At 34.9% G+C, this 20,200-nt stretch overlaps 1 protein-coding gene across 3 annotated transcripts in view; it reads right to left on the reverse strand.

The window, feature by feature from the left end:
- Window positions 1-20,200, reverse strand: part of PLEKHA3 (pleckstrin homology domain containing A3) — an 83,938-nt gene that overhangs the window by 42,258 nt on the left and 21,480 nt on the right. For 2 of the 3 annotated variants that reach the window (XM_058300575.2, XM_058300573.2), the window contains exons 6-8: window positions 18,822-18,865; window positions 17,227-17,342; window positions 1,569-11,293 (exon numbers count right to left, since the gene is read on the reverse strand). In XM_058300575.2, the coding sequence (XP_058156558.1) occupies window positions 11,166-11,293; window positions 17,227-17,342; window positions 18,822-18,865 (288 nt within the window). In that variant the 3' untranslated portion in view covers window positions 1,569-11,165. Of the gene's footprint in view, window positions 1-1,568; window positions 11,294-17,226; window positions 17,343-18,821; window positions 18,866-20,200 lie in introns of those variants that run through there. The other variant, XR_009186540.2, reaches the window with a different exon arrangement.

Consider the following 20,200-nt stretch of genomic DNA (forward strand, 5'->3'; position numbering starts at 1 on the left):
CTTTTAAAAAGCTCCCTTCTTGTCTGCAATTGCAAGCAAGGCAATCCCATCTATCTGCCCCATGGGATCAAAGCCCCCTCTCAATGAGAAACAGAGTGGGCATCATCATCCTAATATCCTCAAGATTGGGGAATGGACTTATAGACATTATTATTCTAGCAATGGAAGAACTTTGATTTAAAGGTAGTGGCCACTAGAGGTTCTGAGGGGAGGGAGAAGGAAGAATAGGTGTAACATGGGGGCATTTTCAGGACACTGGAACCATCCTAAATGACGTTGCAGTGACAGATGCAGGCCATTACACATTTTATCATAACCTATAAAATTGTGCAGGGCAGAGTATAAACTATAATGTAAAATACAGTCCACAATTAGTAGCAGTGCTTCAATATGTATTTATCAAAAGTAACAAATGTATCACCCTAATGAAAGATGTTGTTAATGTGGGAAAATGTGGTGGAGGGGAGGTGGGGGGGAATCTCCTATATTTTTCATGTAACATTTATGTAATAAGCTTCCTTAAAAATAAAAAATAAAACTCTCCTCTCTATCCCCTCTTTAGGTAGAGCAGAGTTTGGTGGTGATAGTGTAATGATGATAGTTTCCTTCAAACATGCTCAATATCACAAAATCATCTCTACCTATTAACTTTATTAACTGGCATGAGCATACATTATCTTCATTTTCCAACTCTGTATGAAAATGTTGGGACTTAAGACAGAAAAATAAAGAAGCAAAAGACAGGGTGCACAATGCTCTACTTATCCTAATACCGCCTACAATTGTGCTTCTCAAACTTTAAAGTGCATAGAATCATGTTAAAATGCAGAGTCTGCTTCAGCAGGTCTGAAGTGGGGCCTGAGATGCTGCATTTCTAACAAGCTCCCAGTAAAGTCAGTGTTGATCCTTGGAACATGCCAGGAAGGACCGGAAACATGTTTGGTCTTTGAAGCTATTAGATGGTGACCCCATACCTTAATGCTATATATCTCTTATTTATAACAGCAGGAGTGGGAATTTCTGTCTAGATTAGTGGTTCTCACCTTAGATTTACTGGGGATCTTTTAAAATACTGACTGAATCCCACCCTTAGAGATTCTGCTCTAATTGGTCTGGGTCACCTTAGGCATCAGGATTTTTAAATGCTCCCTGGGGATGTCTAATGTGCAACCAAGGTAGAGAATCCCTGGTCTAAGCAAATAAGGAGATCCCTTTATGTTTTAATTTAAAGGTTAACTTCACTCCTAGTGCTAATCTCTTTTCTTACATCGCAGCACTAACTTTAATCTAGCCAACCAGCTTTTCCACATAAGTATGCAGCAAACCTGTGTATTATTTTGCTTAAAGTTAAAGGTTAACCCTATCTTAAACTTACAGAATATCTTGTACATAATTTTTTAATGACATGGCAAATTTACTGAACATTTCCCCCCCCACTCTTCACATGGCTCGGTTTTATTGAATTTATAAAATCACTACAATATTTTAAACAGGCAGAATTTTCATAACAAAAACATTAGAGAATACAACTTTGGCATTTGGAAAAGAAAAAAAGAATATTCACAAAATAAGTATACACATATTTTTTAATGAAGTTTATTTTTCCCTGGAAATAAAAGTCCTATTTTGAAGATGTTTCAAAAGTAAAAGTGCTTAGTTACATCAATCTATATTGCTTAGGTTACTAAGTTTATTTAGAGACTAGCTCTTCTATCAATTCCCATATTTCCCTTTAACTTCTATAGTTTCAAATCATTTAAATATCCAAAAACTTGTTACAAGAATTATTATATGTTTTAATTACAACTAACCAAAAATAAAAATATTTAAAAGGCGAAAGTAATTCATGTTGCTTACATCGTCAATATTGATATACATAGAGAAAAAGCTATTTTACAGCAATATTTTCTAATGCTTATTTATGTTGATGTTAAAATAGTCACTGGTATGCAATTGTAAATAATAATATTCAATGAGTTCACTGAAAAAAACTGAAAATTTAGGAAAGTTGATTAGAGTTAATACAGCCAATTTATCTCAGCTATTAAATAATGAAGCTGTGAGTTTTAAATGCACTTAAGAATAAAAAGCAAAGATGACTACTAGGCAACATAGCACACAGTAAACAGTTAATGAATAATGATTGAACAAATTTTAAAACAGGTGACTAAATGTATAAGTTGTCCTAATTTAAGAGGTCAGCAGCCCCCTTGAGCTTGCCATCTTCCCAGTTGAGTCTTATCTTTCTCAAAATAGCCAGCCAAATATTAGAGATAATGAAGGGACTTTATAATAATCCATCAAAAAAGGAAGAAAAGATAAAATGAATAAAAAGAAAAAGCAGAAAGAATGAGGAAAAATAAGTCCAAACAGTTCATATGCTTGGTAATATTGGAAAGCTCTTAGGAATTTACTTTTTATATTCAACCTTGATTTCCACAAAGGCTCTTTAGCAGCACTTGAAGAAAGGAAAGGTCAAGATAACACATAGAATTTTGAAAACCAGAAGGCAAAAAACTCACATAGTTGAGTCTTTTATTTTCTCTAGAGCTGACTAATGGATTTGAATCATCTTAGACTATATCCATTCCCCTTTATATTTCTCCAAAAGAAAGAAAAACTTCAGAAGTCTTAATCTGAAAGTGATAGATGCAAACATTATATAGTAGAGGAAGCTACCATGCCCCAAGAAAGAGACTGCCCTGAAGTCATAAAAGAATAGATATTCTGTACATTTGCCAGGCTTCATGACTCAACCCCATTCAAGGATATCTTGTGACCAACCTGCCCTGATTCAGAAAAGCCAGGAAGGAAAGTTGCAATCTGTGTATTTTCTCCCCAAAAGTCATGGCTTATATTAATAAAATATAGCAAGGAGAAAGATGATCAACTTGTCTTTCTAAGGAGGTTTGCTACTTAAGCAAAACCCCAAATTAACTAAAAACTCTTCTCTCAAGTGATGAGTAAAGTTGATATAAACACAAAAGTTGAGTAACATAAAGTACTGATATGCTAACGAATTTCACTTTCTAAACTCATATTTTTTAAAAAGTGTATTGAGGTTGATGTATGGGACCCCTGTATAATGTTATGCATGTTTGCTTTGTAAGTCCACAACTTTTACTATACACTTATTATGATTGTTCATATATAAAAGATATAAAGATAATAATAGGGTGGTGTAGCAGTTTGATATTATTGATGAATTCCAAAAAGAAATATTGGATTATGCTTGTAATCTGATCGTACCTGGGGGTGGGGACTCACAGATAAAAGGCATGGCAAAGAACAGAGTGGAGGGTTTCTGATGTTGGAGTTTGACGCTGAAGACTTAAGCTGGAGCCCCAGGAGGTCAGCAGGCAGAGGAAAGAGAAGCAAGCCCTGGGAAGAAAGGAACCTTGAACCCAGAGAAAAGCAAGCCCCAGGAACGTAGGAACCCAGGAAGCCTGAACCCTCGAAGATGTCGGCAGCCATCTTGCTCCAAATAGACTTTGGTGAGGGAAGTAACTTATGCTTTATGGCCTGCTATCTGTAAGCTCTACCCCAAATAAATACCCTTTATAAAAACCAACAATTTCTGGTATTTTGCATCAGCACTCTTTAGCTGACTAATAACAGGTAGGTTGGGGGAAAATACTTTGGTTAGTAGTAATATTTTGACAAGGCTCTTTAATTATTAGATTAAAATGTTTAACAACAATGTAAGGTTATTGGTGGTAGGGTGAGTTATGAGAGTCCTGTATGATGCTATGTATGTTTGTTTTGTAAGTTCACAATTACTATACACTTATTGTTTATGTATGTTTATGTGAAATACTTTAATAAATTTTTTTTAATGAAAAAAAAAAAAGTGCATTGGCATTTTTTTCCCCCTAAGCACCATGCCCAGGTTGGAGATTTTTTAATTTACAAAGACACAGTAAGTGAATGATATGCATTACTTAAACATACATAAACACGAGCCTGAATAAAAGAGATGTTGGGCTATTTTTGTTTCCAGCTTTTTTAAAACATGGTTAACCCCACACTACTGGGATAGTAGAAACTGAAAACAGGAAATCAAGTATGAATTATTTGGCCTTGTTTATTGTGAACAGTTAAAAGGATATATAATCTAGCAAAGTTATGCAAAATCAGACCATAAATCACTGCCCTATATTCTGGATGTCAGAATTTCCTTGCCACCATTCCCAACACCCTCCCAACAAGCCCATGGCAGATAACACTAATCAAATAGGTAGGTCACTCTCTGCCGACCCTTGCCTCAAACCCAGAATCCCTAGAAGCCACACTAAGTGCTCACAGTCAGCACAGAAGGAAAACAAAGCAAAACAAAACCATTTGCACTTATGCCCATGATGCTAAACTACAGGTGTTTTTAGCAAACTATTACAAAACAAGCAGAAAAGAATAAAGTTAAGGGGGGGTTGTATGTATGACTTACATTCTAAGGCCTCACCCAAGATGGAACTTCATGGCAAGGCACTGTGTGGACAATCTTCTGGGTAAGCTGAAGGCTTGCTGATACACTTGGATAACCTCACAACCTTTTGCAGTTACAAATACCACAAGAAAAGAACATAGTATAGAAATTTCCCATACTATTTCCTACTGAATTAGAATCCAGTGTTTTTCCACATAATCCAAACACAAAGAAGATATTTAAACATCTAAAAGAAAAAGATTTTTAGAAACTAAGCTCAAGAATAGCCTCTACTATAGTAAAATTTGTTTTTATACATTAAAATATAAATAAGAGCTATCTGTGGCATAGTTTTTTAAATTGACTATAGTATTTAAAGAAACTTTCCCAAAACATTTTGATTATAAAATCGCTAAATTGAAATTTTACCTATTTAATAAATGCAGCTCTTCTCCCTTTTACAAGGCCAAAACATTTTCTGAAAGGTGTACAACCATTCACAAGGTTAGAATATTCAAAGAATATTACATTAACCAGCTGTAGATAAGGCATAATGACTATCATCTCCACAATATTATTCTCTATGCTTCATATTTTAGGTGATAAACACAAAACACAACACTGATAAAGCTTAGACACAAGTCAAAAGGGTTGCTACAGTCTTTAAGACTTTTTAAATAATGATTGGATTTTTTTAAGGTTTTATTGTTTCTTACAAAGATAATATTTAACATCTAAATATTTCATTTGCTGTTTAGTCAATATTATCAAACACCAGATTTTTCCCATATGTTAATAATCCTTCCTCTGTGAAAACATCTTCATTCAAGTGTAAATGGGGGAAACGGACTTGGCCCAGTGGTTAGGGCATCCATCTACCACATGCGAGGTCCGCGGTTCAAACCCCAGGCCTCCTTGACCCGTGTGGAGCTGGCCCATGCGCAGTGCTGATGTGCGCAAGGAGTGCCGCACCACTCAGGGGTGTCCCCCGCGTAAGGGAGCCCCACGCGCAAGGAGTGCACCCGTAAGGAGAGCTGCCCAGCGTAAAAGAAAAGTGTAGCCTGCCCAGGAATGGCGCCACCCACACTTCCGTGCCGCTGACGACAACAGAAGCGGACAAAGAAACAAGACGCAGCAAATAGACACAGAGAACAGACAACCGCGGGGGGGCGGGGGGCGGGGGAATTAAATAAATAAATAAATCTTTTTTTAAAAAAAGTGTAAATGGGATGCCAAATTAAGAGTGACAGTAGTAATAATGGTAACAATATTAATAATAGCACTTATTGAACACATGCTATGTGCCAAGCAACATAAGTACTATTTACATATTTATTCTTCTCATCCTCATAACAACTAAAAAGTAAAGCTGTATTAATTTGAAATCATTAAGGAGTGGAAAGACTGAATTATAGAATGCTAAAGATATTGTGTTTTCTACACACAAGTAGAATTTAAATCCAGACTTTTAGTTAAACATGGAGAACTGACCAAATACATTTATTTTCTCTATCTCCAAAACCCTACTAAAATGACACTAAAGGATTATAAAGGGAGAAAGACTCCACAACCATTTATTTTAACAAATAAAAAGCAGAAGAGGTGTGATAATTAGTCTACCACAGCAGAGGAAGTTAAAGTTTTGAGTACCTAAAAGGAGAAGGCAACAAATCCACTCACCCTACCAAACCCTTAACAAGTTCAGGACTAGGAAGCACAGGTATTGCAGATGTTGGGAGTAAGATATAGGGCTGAAGTTAAGGCTGGGAGTCTGTATAAAGAGCAGTTCAACCAAAGGTCCTCCATACCACCCTCCATAGCCTAACAACCCATCCACCTCCAAACTCCCATCCACCAGGACAAGGGCAGAGGGAGGCTAAAGAGGGGAGTTAGATAAAAGCCATCATACTTTCCTCAGAGGTATGAGGAGACACTGAATCTATAGAATAAGAGCAAAGTATTATGGAAAACAAAGAAGAGACCTCTTAGAAATTAAAATGTAATAGCTTAAAAAAAATTGAACAGGAGAGCTGGAAGATAGCAAATAGAACAAAAACACAACTAAAAGAGCAACAGGAGAGAAAAGATTTTTAAAATTAGAAGATCAATCCAAGAGGCCCAACATTCTAAACAAAAAGAATTCTAGAAAGATGGAACAGAGAAATGGAGAGAAGAAAATTGTCAAAAAGATAACATACAAAAAATTTCCTAGAACCACAGTAAACAAGGAGACAAATTAAAAGTCTGCACCAAGTCAAGTATCCATCAAAATGCATGAAGACCCATATATCATCAAGGAATGTCAGGGGTAAAAAGAAGCTCCTAAAAGCTTCTGAGTGTAAAAACAAATCCCACATATGTAACATTTTGTGTGATTTATGTAGCTCTAAAAAAAAAAAAAAGATTAAAAAAAAATTAAATTAGACTTGGAGTTGTCCTCAATATTACAGGGACAGATGCAGAACATTATATATCCTGCTGTAACCCACTGAATGGACTGGTAGAGAGTGTAAACTACAATGTAAACTATATCCATGCTGTGTAGCAGTGCTCTAAAATGTACTCATCAAATGCAATACATGTACCACATTAATGAAAGAAGTTGCCAATGTGAGAGGACTGGGGGGTGTAGGGAATGGGGTATATGGGAACCTCTTATATTTTTTAATGTAATATTTTGTATGATTTATGTATCTTAAAAGATAATTTAAAAAATTTTAAAAACCAAGAACAAATCCCATATAAAGAAACAGTATTAGAATTCTCACAGTAATACTGAATGCTACAAGACAATACAGCTATGCCTTTAAAATCCAAAGGGAAGATTACATTCAACACAGTTCAAACTAACAATTAGTTAAGAGTAAGTACCCTTTCTCAGGAAATTATTGGTAGATAAGCTTTGGGGAAAAAAAATAAAAGGCAGTAAATTAGGAAAAAGAAGTACACAGGACCCAAAAAACAGGAGCTCCAACAAAAAGGGGCCACGGTTAATCACTAGCTATGGAACAGACCTGGAGAGCAATAGTACAGATGGCAGAAGATGGAAAGATTATGGAAGAGATGTCCTTCAACAAACAAAAAACATTAAATTGATAAGATTATCTGATGTTTTTGAGCATTTAAGCCTTTGGATAAAAACAGGGATCAGTACCAAAAAACAAGCAAATGTTAAAATTAGATGATTATTAACTAAGAAAAATAAGGTTCTCATAGAAATGAAATGATAGTCCACCATGTGGTTCTTCAGTGAATATTTGTATTCATATCTACTGACAACAAAATGTTGTGCTAAACCTCAACTGGGCGGGGTAGGGGAAGAAAAATGAGGGAGATGGAATCATACAACAAATAAATCCTCCCTCCATAAAAGGAATATCAAGAGATCATTTCTGAAATTGATGGGTCAAGAAAAAATACAACATTTTAAAATAGGAAAGTAAATACTAAAACCATTATGAATTAAAAGTACTTGACTCTGGGGAACTAAAGGGCAGAAGGGGGGATGTGACAGGAAGACCTGCTCTTTCATTTTTTTCATTATAAGTCTTTGAGTTCTATTTGATTTTTAATTATGTACATGGATAACTAATAAAAAGTAAGCTAAATTTAAACTAAGAAGATAATTTAAGCTTACAAATTCAAAGATAGGAGAATTGGGGAATTGGAAAGACACAAGGAGGAAGCCCTATCTACCAGCTACAATTTCCTTACCCACCAGGACTATTGGAAGAGAGACCTCCTCCTAGGAGCCTCTGTAGCCTAATCAGGCTTTTTTTCAGACCAGGACTCTCCCTCTGCACCAAGTGGTAATAGCAAAATTCCAAGGACAGAGAAGGGGATGTAGCTCAGTGGTTGAGAACCTGCTTGTCATGTATGAGGCCCCGCGTTCAATCCCTGGTAACTCCTAAAAAAGAAAAAAACCAAAGAACAGACCCAGCAAGTAACAACTTGAAAGAGTTGAAATTAATGATATTATAATATATAAGGAAATAGAAAAAAACAGTGTAATATTAACATGTTAAAAGGATTAAAACATATTAACATACATTTCCTGAGACCTTGTAACAATTTTTAAACACAAAATGGGATTGTGCATAGTGAAAAAATATAATTCAGGTCAAAGGTTCCATGGTATCTGTGGAAAAGAAGATACTTTATCTCCTGCCTAGGAATTTAAGATTAAAAAAATAGCATCCATTTCTGGACTTGTCCTAATTCAAGATAATCAATACATAACACATTGTAACAAATTCAAATTTAGTCCATTTACAAAAGAATTCTTATCAAGGTCCCGTTCTGCACAGTGGCCTGGGATTGCCATACACCAGGGACCAGGCATTTGAATTGAAAAGTGAGAAGTGGTTTTGCTTTTAAGATCATTAATATGCCAGGAGAGTTTCCAAATTTATCTCTAACCCACTGCCTAGACAAAGCAAAAAAGGAACAATTAGTTATACATTAAAGAAAAACCTGACAACTTCAGAGCAAGACTTTGGTGTAGGTAAAATTCTTACAGAATTTTTTTATTTGGTTCATTTTTTTAGAATTCAGAAAAGTCAGGCCCACTTGAAATGTATAGGGATCCTCAAAATGCAAGGTTCCCTTTAAGTTTTATAGGTTGTTTCATGTTGCCAATTTACGGATCAAAACCTAGACGTAATTCAAGACACATTTATTTTCCATTAAAAAATAACTTCACAAATGTGTTTGGTTCACAAGGGGGAAAAAAGTAGCTCCAAGTTACAATAAAAGTCATACTTAAGAATAGAGTAAACCCTTCAAAACACCCGTTTCAAGGGGGAAAAAATGATACGAACCAGAAATGGCTGCATTTAAAAAAAAATATTTACAGAAAATTGTACATGAACTTATATATTTGGACAAAGCAACAGAAAACGGATTTTTGTGAGTTCAAAAGCTTGTTATTGTGTTTTCATTATAAACTTATCACTTAAAAAAAACTAACTACCAGAAAAGTGCCTTATCAGTAGCACCTTGACTTTATGATCTTATCACTGTGCAAGTTCTTACAAAAAAAAAAAAAGAAGAAAAAATAAAAAGCCTGATTATCAACTCAATATGAAAACCTACATTATCAAACGTTTTAAAAAATTAGACAAAGTACACGTATAATCAGAAAAAGATTCCACTTAATATAGACTAATGACCTGTGTGCTATTTAAAATCACAAGCATTTTAAGTAGCATACAGCTTATCTAAAGGCATATTAACATATATAAATTGCTTCTATTTTATGCCTACTTTAGACTTAAGGAAGAAAGCCTATAAAAACAGATATATTTTTTAAAAGGAAACAGCAAATAGTAGCTCTAAAAAAGAATCTCACATAAACTTACAAGAAAAATTTAAAGTGCAACAGGTCATACCATGCTTAGGTTAAGCAATGAAAAAGTATGCCTCATTTGTGTATTTACCATGAGACCCAGATATACAAGCAAAACCAATGCAATACAGAATACTACCATTGGTAAAGAATAGGTAGAATATAAACAAATGTAAAAAATACAATGTGTTATATGATGAGCTAAATGCAGAAATCACATATTTATTAGTCATCTAATTAACTTTAAAACAGCAAACCAGTTTGTTTTAAAGTGCTCCTCATCCAAGAATTTGGACATCATTCCAAAGAGAATTCAAAAATCAATTTACAAGGCAAACACTGACAACAGACATGGACAGGCACTACCAAAAAATATATTTGTTCTTTCATTAAATTATGCCATTTTCTACAGCAATGAAGAGCAATCATTTTAACAAAATTTCTATTTTTATAAATATTCATAAATAAAAAATGTCTCTGGATAGTCTAAAGAGCTGAAATACCTTACAACATCAGCTTAATGTCTATTTTAGGGGAAAAAAGCACTAAAATCCTCTTCCATTGAAAGTCATTTATTTATCTGGTACAAGTGAATAAGGTCACTACAACATTAAACTCTTTTCTATAACAATGTAAATAATGTATACACATCTTAAATTTGGTAGGTAATAAAAGTTAGAATGCCATCATTTTTCAATATAACAGGAAAATAAATAAAAATTAAATATTTTAACCCAACATTTGGTATTGACAAATCAGTAGTGTCAGCTTCATATATGAAGGACAACATCGTCTGGTTTTTTAAAAAATCCTCAATATGTCATGGTATTTGGGTTAAAAATATTTAGAATATTAAGTATGTCCTTTTTGCTTAAAGGAATACAATACAATCACCATCAAGCTGCTTTCATAACTCATTTTTAGGTGGGGTAAAGTGACCATTTATTTGGTCCATGGCACAAGTTATATATATATATATATCATACTTCTGCCAAACCGAAACCTTATGTCTATAAGATTTCACTTTTGTAAGCTACAATATACACTGACTAGGCTGTCAGTCCCTCACAGCTTTTTAGAAAAATATCTACATTTGTCCTTACAGAGTCAAAATGTTACACCATCATTTGTTTAAAAAAAAAAAAGAAGTGAAAGAAAGATGCACACTCACACTGTGAAGTTATTAAGAAAATACTCTTGCAAATAAACTATATAAAGTTAAAATACACTTCAAAGGTATATGGGTGGTTTCGTTGTTTTGTTTTTGTTTTTACAATAGTCTATAAAGTGCAGAGAAATCCTAAGTAATGGAAAAAACTATTCCCTATAACAATAGTTTAATTACAGCAGCTTTTGCATAGCAATACTTGGAGGAAGTTGGACACTTCAGGTTTCTCAGGAAGAGAAGGATGGAAGAAGATCTTCTGAATCAGATTTTTTTTTGGCCATAAATCTGCTTTCTTCAGGAATGGTTACAGATGCCAAATCTCCATTAAGTGTATTTCTTGAACAGTGAACAAGTCCTATTAGGAAATTGATTAATAAGTTAAACATCCTACCAAGAACAATCCAGTCCTCTGCAAAAGAACAGTTTATATGTTTTATTCAGGTACACGAAATTCCTTTATCTTCTTGCTTTTGTTGCTTAATACAGAAAAATCTAACTTTTCTAATATTGTCAGTCATAAAGAGAAACTTCAGAGTTCAGGAGATAAATTATGAAACTACCTAAAGTAGAGATTTTTGTTTTATTCACTGACAGAACCATGACTGGCACATTGTGGGCAGTCAATAAATGTGCTGAATTGAATTTAATCTTTCTCAAATAACTACTGCTTTTTCAGCCTGGTGGACTTAAAATGCTGTTAGGATCTTCCTTGTTTTCTAGGCAAAGAAAGAGCTACCCAAAAAATGTTACATGCCTTGCCCAAGACCACAAAAATGGCAAAAGAACCAGGACTAATTCAACTCTAGCTTACTTTTTTTTACAAGATGTTCTGAGCAAAGCTGACAAGGTATTTGAAACAGAAAGTTCCTATACTTCCATTTAGAATGCAAATCATAGAACACAGCAGCTCCTAATGAACAGAGCGAACATATAGCATATTCCTGTTTCAAGGTAGTTGCACTTTTATATACACATATTGTTTGATTTTACCATGTCCATTTATTAATTTTTATTTTAATCTAGTTAATAGAAATAAAAGTAGTTACCTGTCGCAAGGAGAATAATATTTCAGGATAAAGACTTTCAACTAAGATGCCAATTGCGAAGCACATACTTAGTAAAGAAGAGCACTAATTTAGTCTTTGCCTTGTCAACTAACCATAAACAGAAGGAACTCTAAGATAAAACTTCTGACCTAGCCTCCACACTTAGCAAGTTAAAGAAGTTCTAGAAAACTGGGCTGTACATGTTGGTATATATATATATATATATATACACATATGTGTCTATGCATATATATGTGTGTATGTATGAGTAGTTCTGTTGCAGTCATTAAGAGTAAATTGAAGAATGCTAAATGTATTAAAGCATGTACACTTAAGATATCATGAAAATAGTTTTCAAAAACTCAGACTAGGGTTTTTTTAAGCAAGCTTAAAAAAAATGGCTGGCTTTATTAAAAAAAAAAATTACTTCAACAATCATAAATGAACCCCTCAAAGAACATGAGATGGTGTACAGAATTCTTCCATGATCTCTAGATTGAGTCATGTGTAAAAAAGCTGAAAGAACACACAGCCAAGCAGAGTCTATCAAGAAAGCAACAGGGAAGGAAAAAAAATAAAGGGCAATTGTGAAAATGATGGAACAGTCCCTCTGCCTTGGGTCACTATGTGCAAGGGAAAAAAGGCTAAATGACTCAGGTTCCCCCAAGACTTCTACCTTCTTCATCACAGAGAATGGCCTTTAAATAAAGATAGACTCAAGAGAGTGGAGAGAGACTGAAGTCCAAGACAGATAAGGAGACAGCAAAAGAACAATCCTTGTTGGACCGTTCAGGGTTCTGATCTCCAGTCAGCTAAATTACATCCCAAGGTAGGGAAAGTATTTGCTTGTTAGGACCCTCAGTATCTTTTTAAAATTAAATAGAATGAGAAGTTACCAAAACTTTTTTAAAAAACACAGATAGATCCCAGAAACTAGAGAATAGTAATACTGACATTAATTTTGATCAAAATTAAGTCTTACTAAACAATTGGAGTATAAGGACACAGAAAAAAGTCACTCCTACACAGCAACCTAGACTCAAAGAACAAGTTGTGCTAGCCTCATTTCCTGTTTGGCAGCCTTAGAAGATTGAGGGTTAGGTGGTGGGAGGGGTCACATGAGTCCTGGATCTCTGTGTGAACACACTATCAGACAGTTACTTTAGACACTCTGAAAGTACTTTGGGACAGAGGGGAAAATGTGGACCAGATAAGGAAAATTGATGCTTAAATAGTTTAATGACATAAGGTCCCCAAGGAGGTCTAACAGCTCCATGAACTAGTCTACACTGCACCCTATCCTATCACCCTTTCTTTCAGAGGTTTGCACTAAAGACAGACAAGGTATGCTCATTTGATTTACAGGACTGGAAACATTTTGACAGGCTGGAACTATGCCATAAAGTTAATAAGATGATAACGAGCAAGGATAAGTCCTTATTTTTGGTTCAAAAACTAAACTACCCAGTACAGGAAAGCAGCACAGTGGGGGTTTTTGTTGTTGTTGTTTTTAAAGATTTATTTTATTTGTTTATTTCTCCCCACCCCCTTGCTGTTTGTAATTGTGTCTGTTCATTGTGTGCTCCAACTCCTTATTTTTTTTTAGGAGCTATGGAAACAGAAACTGGTACCTCCCCATGTAGGAGGGAAGTGCCTAAATGCTTGAACCACCTCTCCTCCCTGCTTTTTTGCATGTCTCATTAGGCTTTCCTTCTTGTGTCTCTTGTTGCATTATCTTGTTGCATTAGCTTGTTGTGTGAGCTTGCCGCACTTGCCCATCGCATCAGCTCGCTGTCTTGCTTGCCTTCTTCAGGAGGCACTGGGAACTGAACACGAGACCTCCCATGTGGTAAGCGGGAACTCAACCGCTTGAGCCACATCTGCTTCCCAGCGTTTTAAATAATAGAATGAAAAAGTCATCTCTGAGCCTGTATTTTAACGCCATCTGTGGTCTCACTGCTTTAAAATACAAAAACAACTTCAGGCTACATTGACTGAAGTTTGATTAAAAGATATAATCAGACTTAGTTCTAGCCATAACAATTGCAGAGAATCAAAGACAAACTGCAGGGTAAAAGTCCAAAAGCCACATCATTAGAGATCACAGAGAAGATATAGGTATTCGGCCCTAAAAAGATAGGTGAGCATGAGGGATCTGATCAACTGTGATATGGAAGAAAAATTAGATTAACTTTGTAGAACTCCTGAGACCTGATTCCTGAGAATAAGATAACTGAAAACGAATGTTAAGGAGAGGCTGGTGACTTTGCAAAATAGATTCCTACTTAATGAAACTGAAGATGCCATCAATTAATCAGTGAAAAACAGTAGAGCACCTGTGTCAGTCAGGGACCTGGTAGAAAACAGAAGGCACAGCCAAACTCAGTAATTTGAGATGGGTTTAATAAACACCTAATTGTAAAGGTATGGGGCAAGGTATGGGGCTAGATCAAGAGATATTGCAGTAAAGCCCCAAGATGGGAATAATTATCATCCCTAGGCATGAATGAACAAGGGAAGGGAGGGAGTAGTTCCTCAAATCGAGCTTCCTTATAGGACCCATGGCCTTCAGGCAAGGGAAGATGCCAACCCAGGACCCCACAGGGAGGGAGGAAGCTGGAGAAATAAATGCCAATCTCATTTGCCTTCCTCCTTCTAACTCCGGCCAATGGCCAAACCCAACTGGAAGCCAGAAAACCAGAGAGCACATTGATATTCAGGGCAGAGAGCAGGGTGAGGAGAAGCAGAGAGTAGAAAGTAGATCTGGAGGAGCAAACAGAAGATTTCCAACACAACCAAGCACTGCAATATTTTAATATGCATTTTCCAATCAATCTAAACCACCCTGTATGCCATGATCAAATTTCAGCAGACAAAACACAGAAAATACTTGGCCTCAACAAAATAACATAGAGGACTACAAAGACTAAAAACCTCAGATACAATGGCCCAAAGTCACATCATATTTCATACTGATTTAGGCCATGCTATGGAGTGCAGGCTCTTTTTCTCAGAGAAGTTGTAGGTTTATTCAACAATCATGCATAAAATTCCAGATTCCCATATACCACCCTATTAATATCTTGCATCGGTGTGATACATTACAACTAATGAAAGCATATTTTTATCATTGTAATATTATCTATAGCCCATGATTTAACTTGTTGTTAAATTTGTGTTGTATAGTTCTATAGATTTTTTTTTTAATCCTAGTATCGTACATACAACCTCACATTTCCCCTTTTAACCACATGCAGGATATTCAGGGAATTGACAGAATATATAAAGACTCCCAGTTAGAAATGACAACATGAGTAACAGAACCGGAAAAAGCAAAGAAAAGGGCTAGGAATCAACAGACCAGGGTTCTAAGTCACTGCTTTGCCACAATTTAGTAATGGGATCTTGGACAAAAAACTTAATGTCTCTGTGCCTTGGTGTCTTTATGAAATTGGAAATAAAAGATAAAAATATCCAAATAGTAAACGTCACTTCTAAAAAAAGTTGGATGCACACAGCTCAAAAGATGTTAAAGAAACAAAGTCTACACCCTTGATACTCAAAGTGTTGGCATTACCTGGGAGCTTGTTAGAAATGCAAAAAATCTCAAGACCCACACCAAATCTACTAAATCAGAATCAAGATTTTATGAATCTTCAGGTCATCTGTATCCCCGTTAAAAGTTTGAAAAGCCTTGATCTACACCTAGGTTTCTGGCTTGGGACAGTTGTCAGTGATAGTACCATTTACCAACTGGGAGGTATGGGGGGAAGAACTCTTTTGGGGAAAGGTATTGAGGTCCATTTGGAACAAGTTAGGACTAAGGCACCAGAAAAATACCGAGATGAGGAATTCCTGTACAGGAAGGATTATAATAGAGGGAATAGGTTGTTTTTTAAAAAATTATTATTAGGTAAGAATTGAGCTCATCTAATATCTGTATTTGTATATGCACCCCACTTTTGCCCCTCTTTCACTGTACACATCTTAGTTAATTCTGCCTCAGGTAGTAATTTTCTCACATAACCTCTTTAACTCTTTCTTTTTTCTTCTTCTCTTCCAAGTCTTGTTAAATGGTCTACGAAAGCTTTGTTCCTCCTTCTCTTGCCTACCCCACCCCTTTTCCTGCCTTTACTTCTCTATCTATTGTTCTGATTTACATTCAAAATGCTAATAAGCATAGAGTAGTGCTCTATAATATATAATTTAATAATATGGACATTTTAAAAAACATGCCATTCTCCTCTATTTAAACCCATTTAACCTTCCAGTTCAATAAAACACTCTTTTTCAATGTTTCAACATATTCAAATACTAGAAATATATACACTATTGTTTTGTCCCATTTGAGCCACATTATGAATTAGCTGGGCTTATCTAGGCTGTACAAAAAATCTAACCATAATTTATCATGTCATTTCCATAAGGGAAATAACATTTGTGTTCCAAACAGATGACTTACAAATGAATTCTTGGAACACAACCTGTTCCTTAATTGGAAACTTTATGTAATTTCTATCCCACATCCTTCATAAGCAACAGTAAAATTCTGAAAAGCAAGTCTCAACAGCAATGTAAAAAAAAAAAAAAGGCCATATTTGTGTTCCCTGGAAATCATGGTTACTACTGTCTAACTAGATATTCTGATACACTTTCAAAGCTTTTTCTCTGAAGAGAAAAGAAAAAATGTTAACATAAATCACAAAAACTTTCCCATTCAAAGTATATCACTTCTTTAAATAAGAGAGAAAAAGGTATAGGAATGAATACTACTATAATTCACCACCACCACCAGGCAAAATTATTTTCCTTAGCCATTTCAAGTTATTTACATATGGTAGCAATGTTAATTATTTTTTTCTTTGAACCTAGAATTCGCCATTATTTCCCCCCAGAGTCCTTCCCACAATTCGTTCCTTCTTCTAGAATGTTCTATAAATATAAATGTAGCAGGAGTAAAAAAATACTAAAGATGGCTAAAATGTAATAGGAGTAAAGGATTATGATATTCTGTTTTACAAAGAGATGCTTAGCTCTCCTCAGTTAATAACAAAGCTGTTTGTAAGAGGATATATGAGCTTCTGAGAATTATGTGCTGTTTCTTTAGCTCTGAATTAAGGAATTAATCCAAGGGTAAAGTACAGTGTTTACTGTCAGAATCCTTTCATTTTCCGCAATTATAGCACCCAACAAAAATTTTGCTAAATAGACCAAAGAAAGAGGCAGAGCCCATCTAACTTACTATCTGGGTCTTCAAGGGGAATATCGTTACAAGAATCTGTATCTGAGTAGGTTCTTCGGCGTCGTTGGGCTAATCGGTGTTGTGTAGATCCTGGTTCTTTCATTGAGTGGATACTCCTGCAAATCAAAGAAAAAGCATTATATTGTAAGGCATTAAACAAATGAAAATCCCCTCAACTTAACTTGAGTCTTAAAAGACTTCTCTTTAAATGAAAATGGAACTATTTTTAGCAGCATTCTACTTAATCCAGTGGTCAAATCGCAAGCAAGTCAAGCCATCTAGAATACAGTTGGTAACTTGGAGAAGGTGGCCTCTGAATCAAACTAAATGGTTGGGGGAGAGCGGGTACTATAAAGCTGAAGTGACTTCTTCTGTAGGGATGCTGTACAGTAAACACAATCAGAAAGCAATGGTTTACAGATGTTTGAAAAATAAGAGTTACGGATTTCACAAGTGCAGCCATCCAGTGTCAATCCTGAAGTGATCAAAAGCAGCAGAGTGAAGGGGATGGGCAAGTAGGCTGGGGAGCATGTTAGAAGTAGACTCACTGATAGCAACAAGAGAAGACATAGATGGTAAAAAGAAGGTTAGAACAACATTTTTTTTCAAGTCTAGGACAAACTAGACATAGAAGCAAATAACCATCACTCCTCAACTGCAACTCAGCTAACACTATATGGTACACCAACATTATTGTTCTTAAAATAACCTTGATTCATTAAGAAAAAACAACACTGTGATCAGTATATATCAGAAAGGATAACATACAATTCATAAAAATAAAAGTTTGCCAAAAGGATTAAGCTCCCATTTTTTTCTAGAAAATCCAACTGGTAGAAGTCTTCATTTCTTGATGGGGTTTGACACATGTATCACTGAACCCTCTCAATATAAGATGGTTCAAAGATCAGACGATCAGAGAAAAAAAAAATCAAAACATGGCAAAACAATAAGGACTTAGTTAGCACCTGACATTCTTAATGTCAAGAAAAACGACAGTGTCTATAATTTCATCATTTTCCAAAGAATCAAAAAAGGAAACCAAAGCAACTTAAAAGAATGTTACCTACCAAAACAAAGAACTGTTTAAGAACCTGGGAACTTGGCAAGATCTATATAAAAGGGGAAAAAAATTTTTAAGGTTGATATCAACTTATACTTTAAAATATTAATTGGTTCTTTCTTCTGTTTTTGAATAAGATCTTTCTCTCTTGATAAAGCAATAGTTGAGCATGAATATATGATGATATTAAAAAAGCTTTAGTAAAATAAGCCTCAGCTTTGGAGCCCTGGTACATCAAAAATGTATTTCTACTAACCAATATTTGACATAATTTCAAACATCCAAAAAAAGGTACAATAGCGGCAAGGTACTTATCTTGACAGCTAATTTATTCACTCATTCTTTACTGACACCTACCGTGGCCAGGCCCTACGCTAAACACCCAGATGCTGCTGAGCAAACCAGAATCACACCTTGCCCATACAAAGCTCACATTCTGCATCACATCTGCATCTGCATTAAAGGCTCTCAAAATTTCCTCTATAGTATAATTTTGAGAGAACTTGGTCAAAAAAAGAAAAGGTTATTTTACCTCTCTGAACTGCAAGAACCAGGGTGGCTGACAGAACGCTTCATCTAGAAATTTAAACAGAAAATTAGATAACTCATATGTCAAGTAGGATAACGCTGCTCTAATATATTATTGCTGTCATAATTCATGTAAATTTATTTGCAGAAAAAGATGACTGGCAAAAACATTATTTTAATGGACTCAGGTACCATGATTAACATAATGTCAAGCTTTCTCTTTAATAACAATTAATTGGAATCTTTCTCAATACCAAATACATACTCAATTCTTTTCTCAATACTAAATACCAAAGTTTATATTTATTTACATGTACACATAAATATGTATCAAAAAATTCCACTATAGGTGTGTATAAATGTAAAATATAAAAAGCAGTATATATAACTAGTCCAAATGTCATACTATTTGTGATAGAAAGGAATAGCTAACAACCCAGTAAGATTTTAATAAATCTCTCTCTCTCAAAGGGCAAGAGTAGAGTCTAACAGCAAAGCTTCTCTTTACTATTCATTATTCAGGCAGCTGATATACACACATTATAAAGTGTGATTTTCACGGAGGAAGGGCATTAATAATTCAGGTCTTTAACTCAAAAGAATAACTCTAAGCCACAAATAGGTCTCTAAAACCTATGTACAAAAATAAAGAAATATCTGATTAAGCAGAACATTAATAAATGACAAATACCAAACATAATTTATAAGATCCAACTGCTCTACTGTAAGAATAAAGTAAAAGTAAAACAGATTATTTCAAAGCTTAACAAAGTAACAAAAAAGCAAAGTTTATAATAAAGGCTAAGGATAGTCGCTTTGATATACATGGGTCCAAAAGCCTTACACATCCGGGTCTAACACTTATGTTTATTAAATACCTTCTATATTTTTAACGTAAGACACCGTTGCTCTGAGAAATCCCAGTTGAAATAACAGAAATGACCCACCGAATCTATAGTCCAGAAGTATCTAATATGATTGCTATGACCATGCAAGTAAACATTAACCTAAGAAAAGTCACTCCCCTTAGGATTACTCACCCAAAGACACCCCGACTACATAATCACTCAACATGCAGGTCAAAATGACAACTGTCTGAACTTCCATGAGGAGTTGAAATAAAGTTGAATGCAAATTTATTCTAAGGTGGATGCAATGAGACAAACTACATAAAAATATATCTAAGGGTAAAACGGCAGAGGTAGGAAAAATAAACTGCCTCTAACTTAGTATTTCCTAAACTGACTTACTGGATTTCCTGTAATGTTTCTATTGATAAAAGGTTTAGGTTTAAAAGAGACCATTACACCTTCTTTTGACAACAAGTTCAGTGACAAAATGAGGCAGCTTTGAAGTGTTTTTATTGTTCTTGACTTTCCAAAG

The sequence above is a fragment of the Dasypus novemcinctus genome, chromosome 7 (genome assembly GCF_030445035.2).
Source record: "Dasypus novemcinctus isolate mDasNov1 chromosome 7, mDasNov1.1.hap2, whole genome shotgun sequence".
Lineage (NCBI taxonomy): Eukaryota > Metazoa > Chordata > Mammalia > Cingulata > Dasypodidae > Dasypus > Dasypus novemcinctus.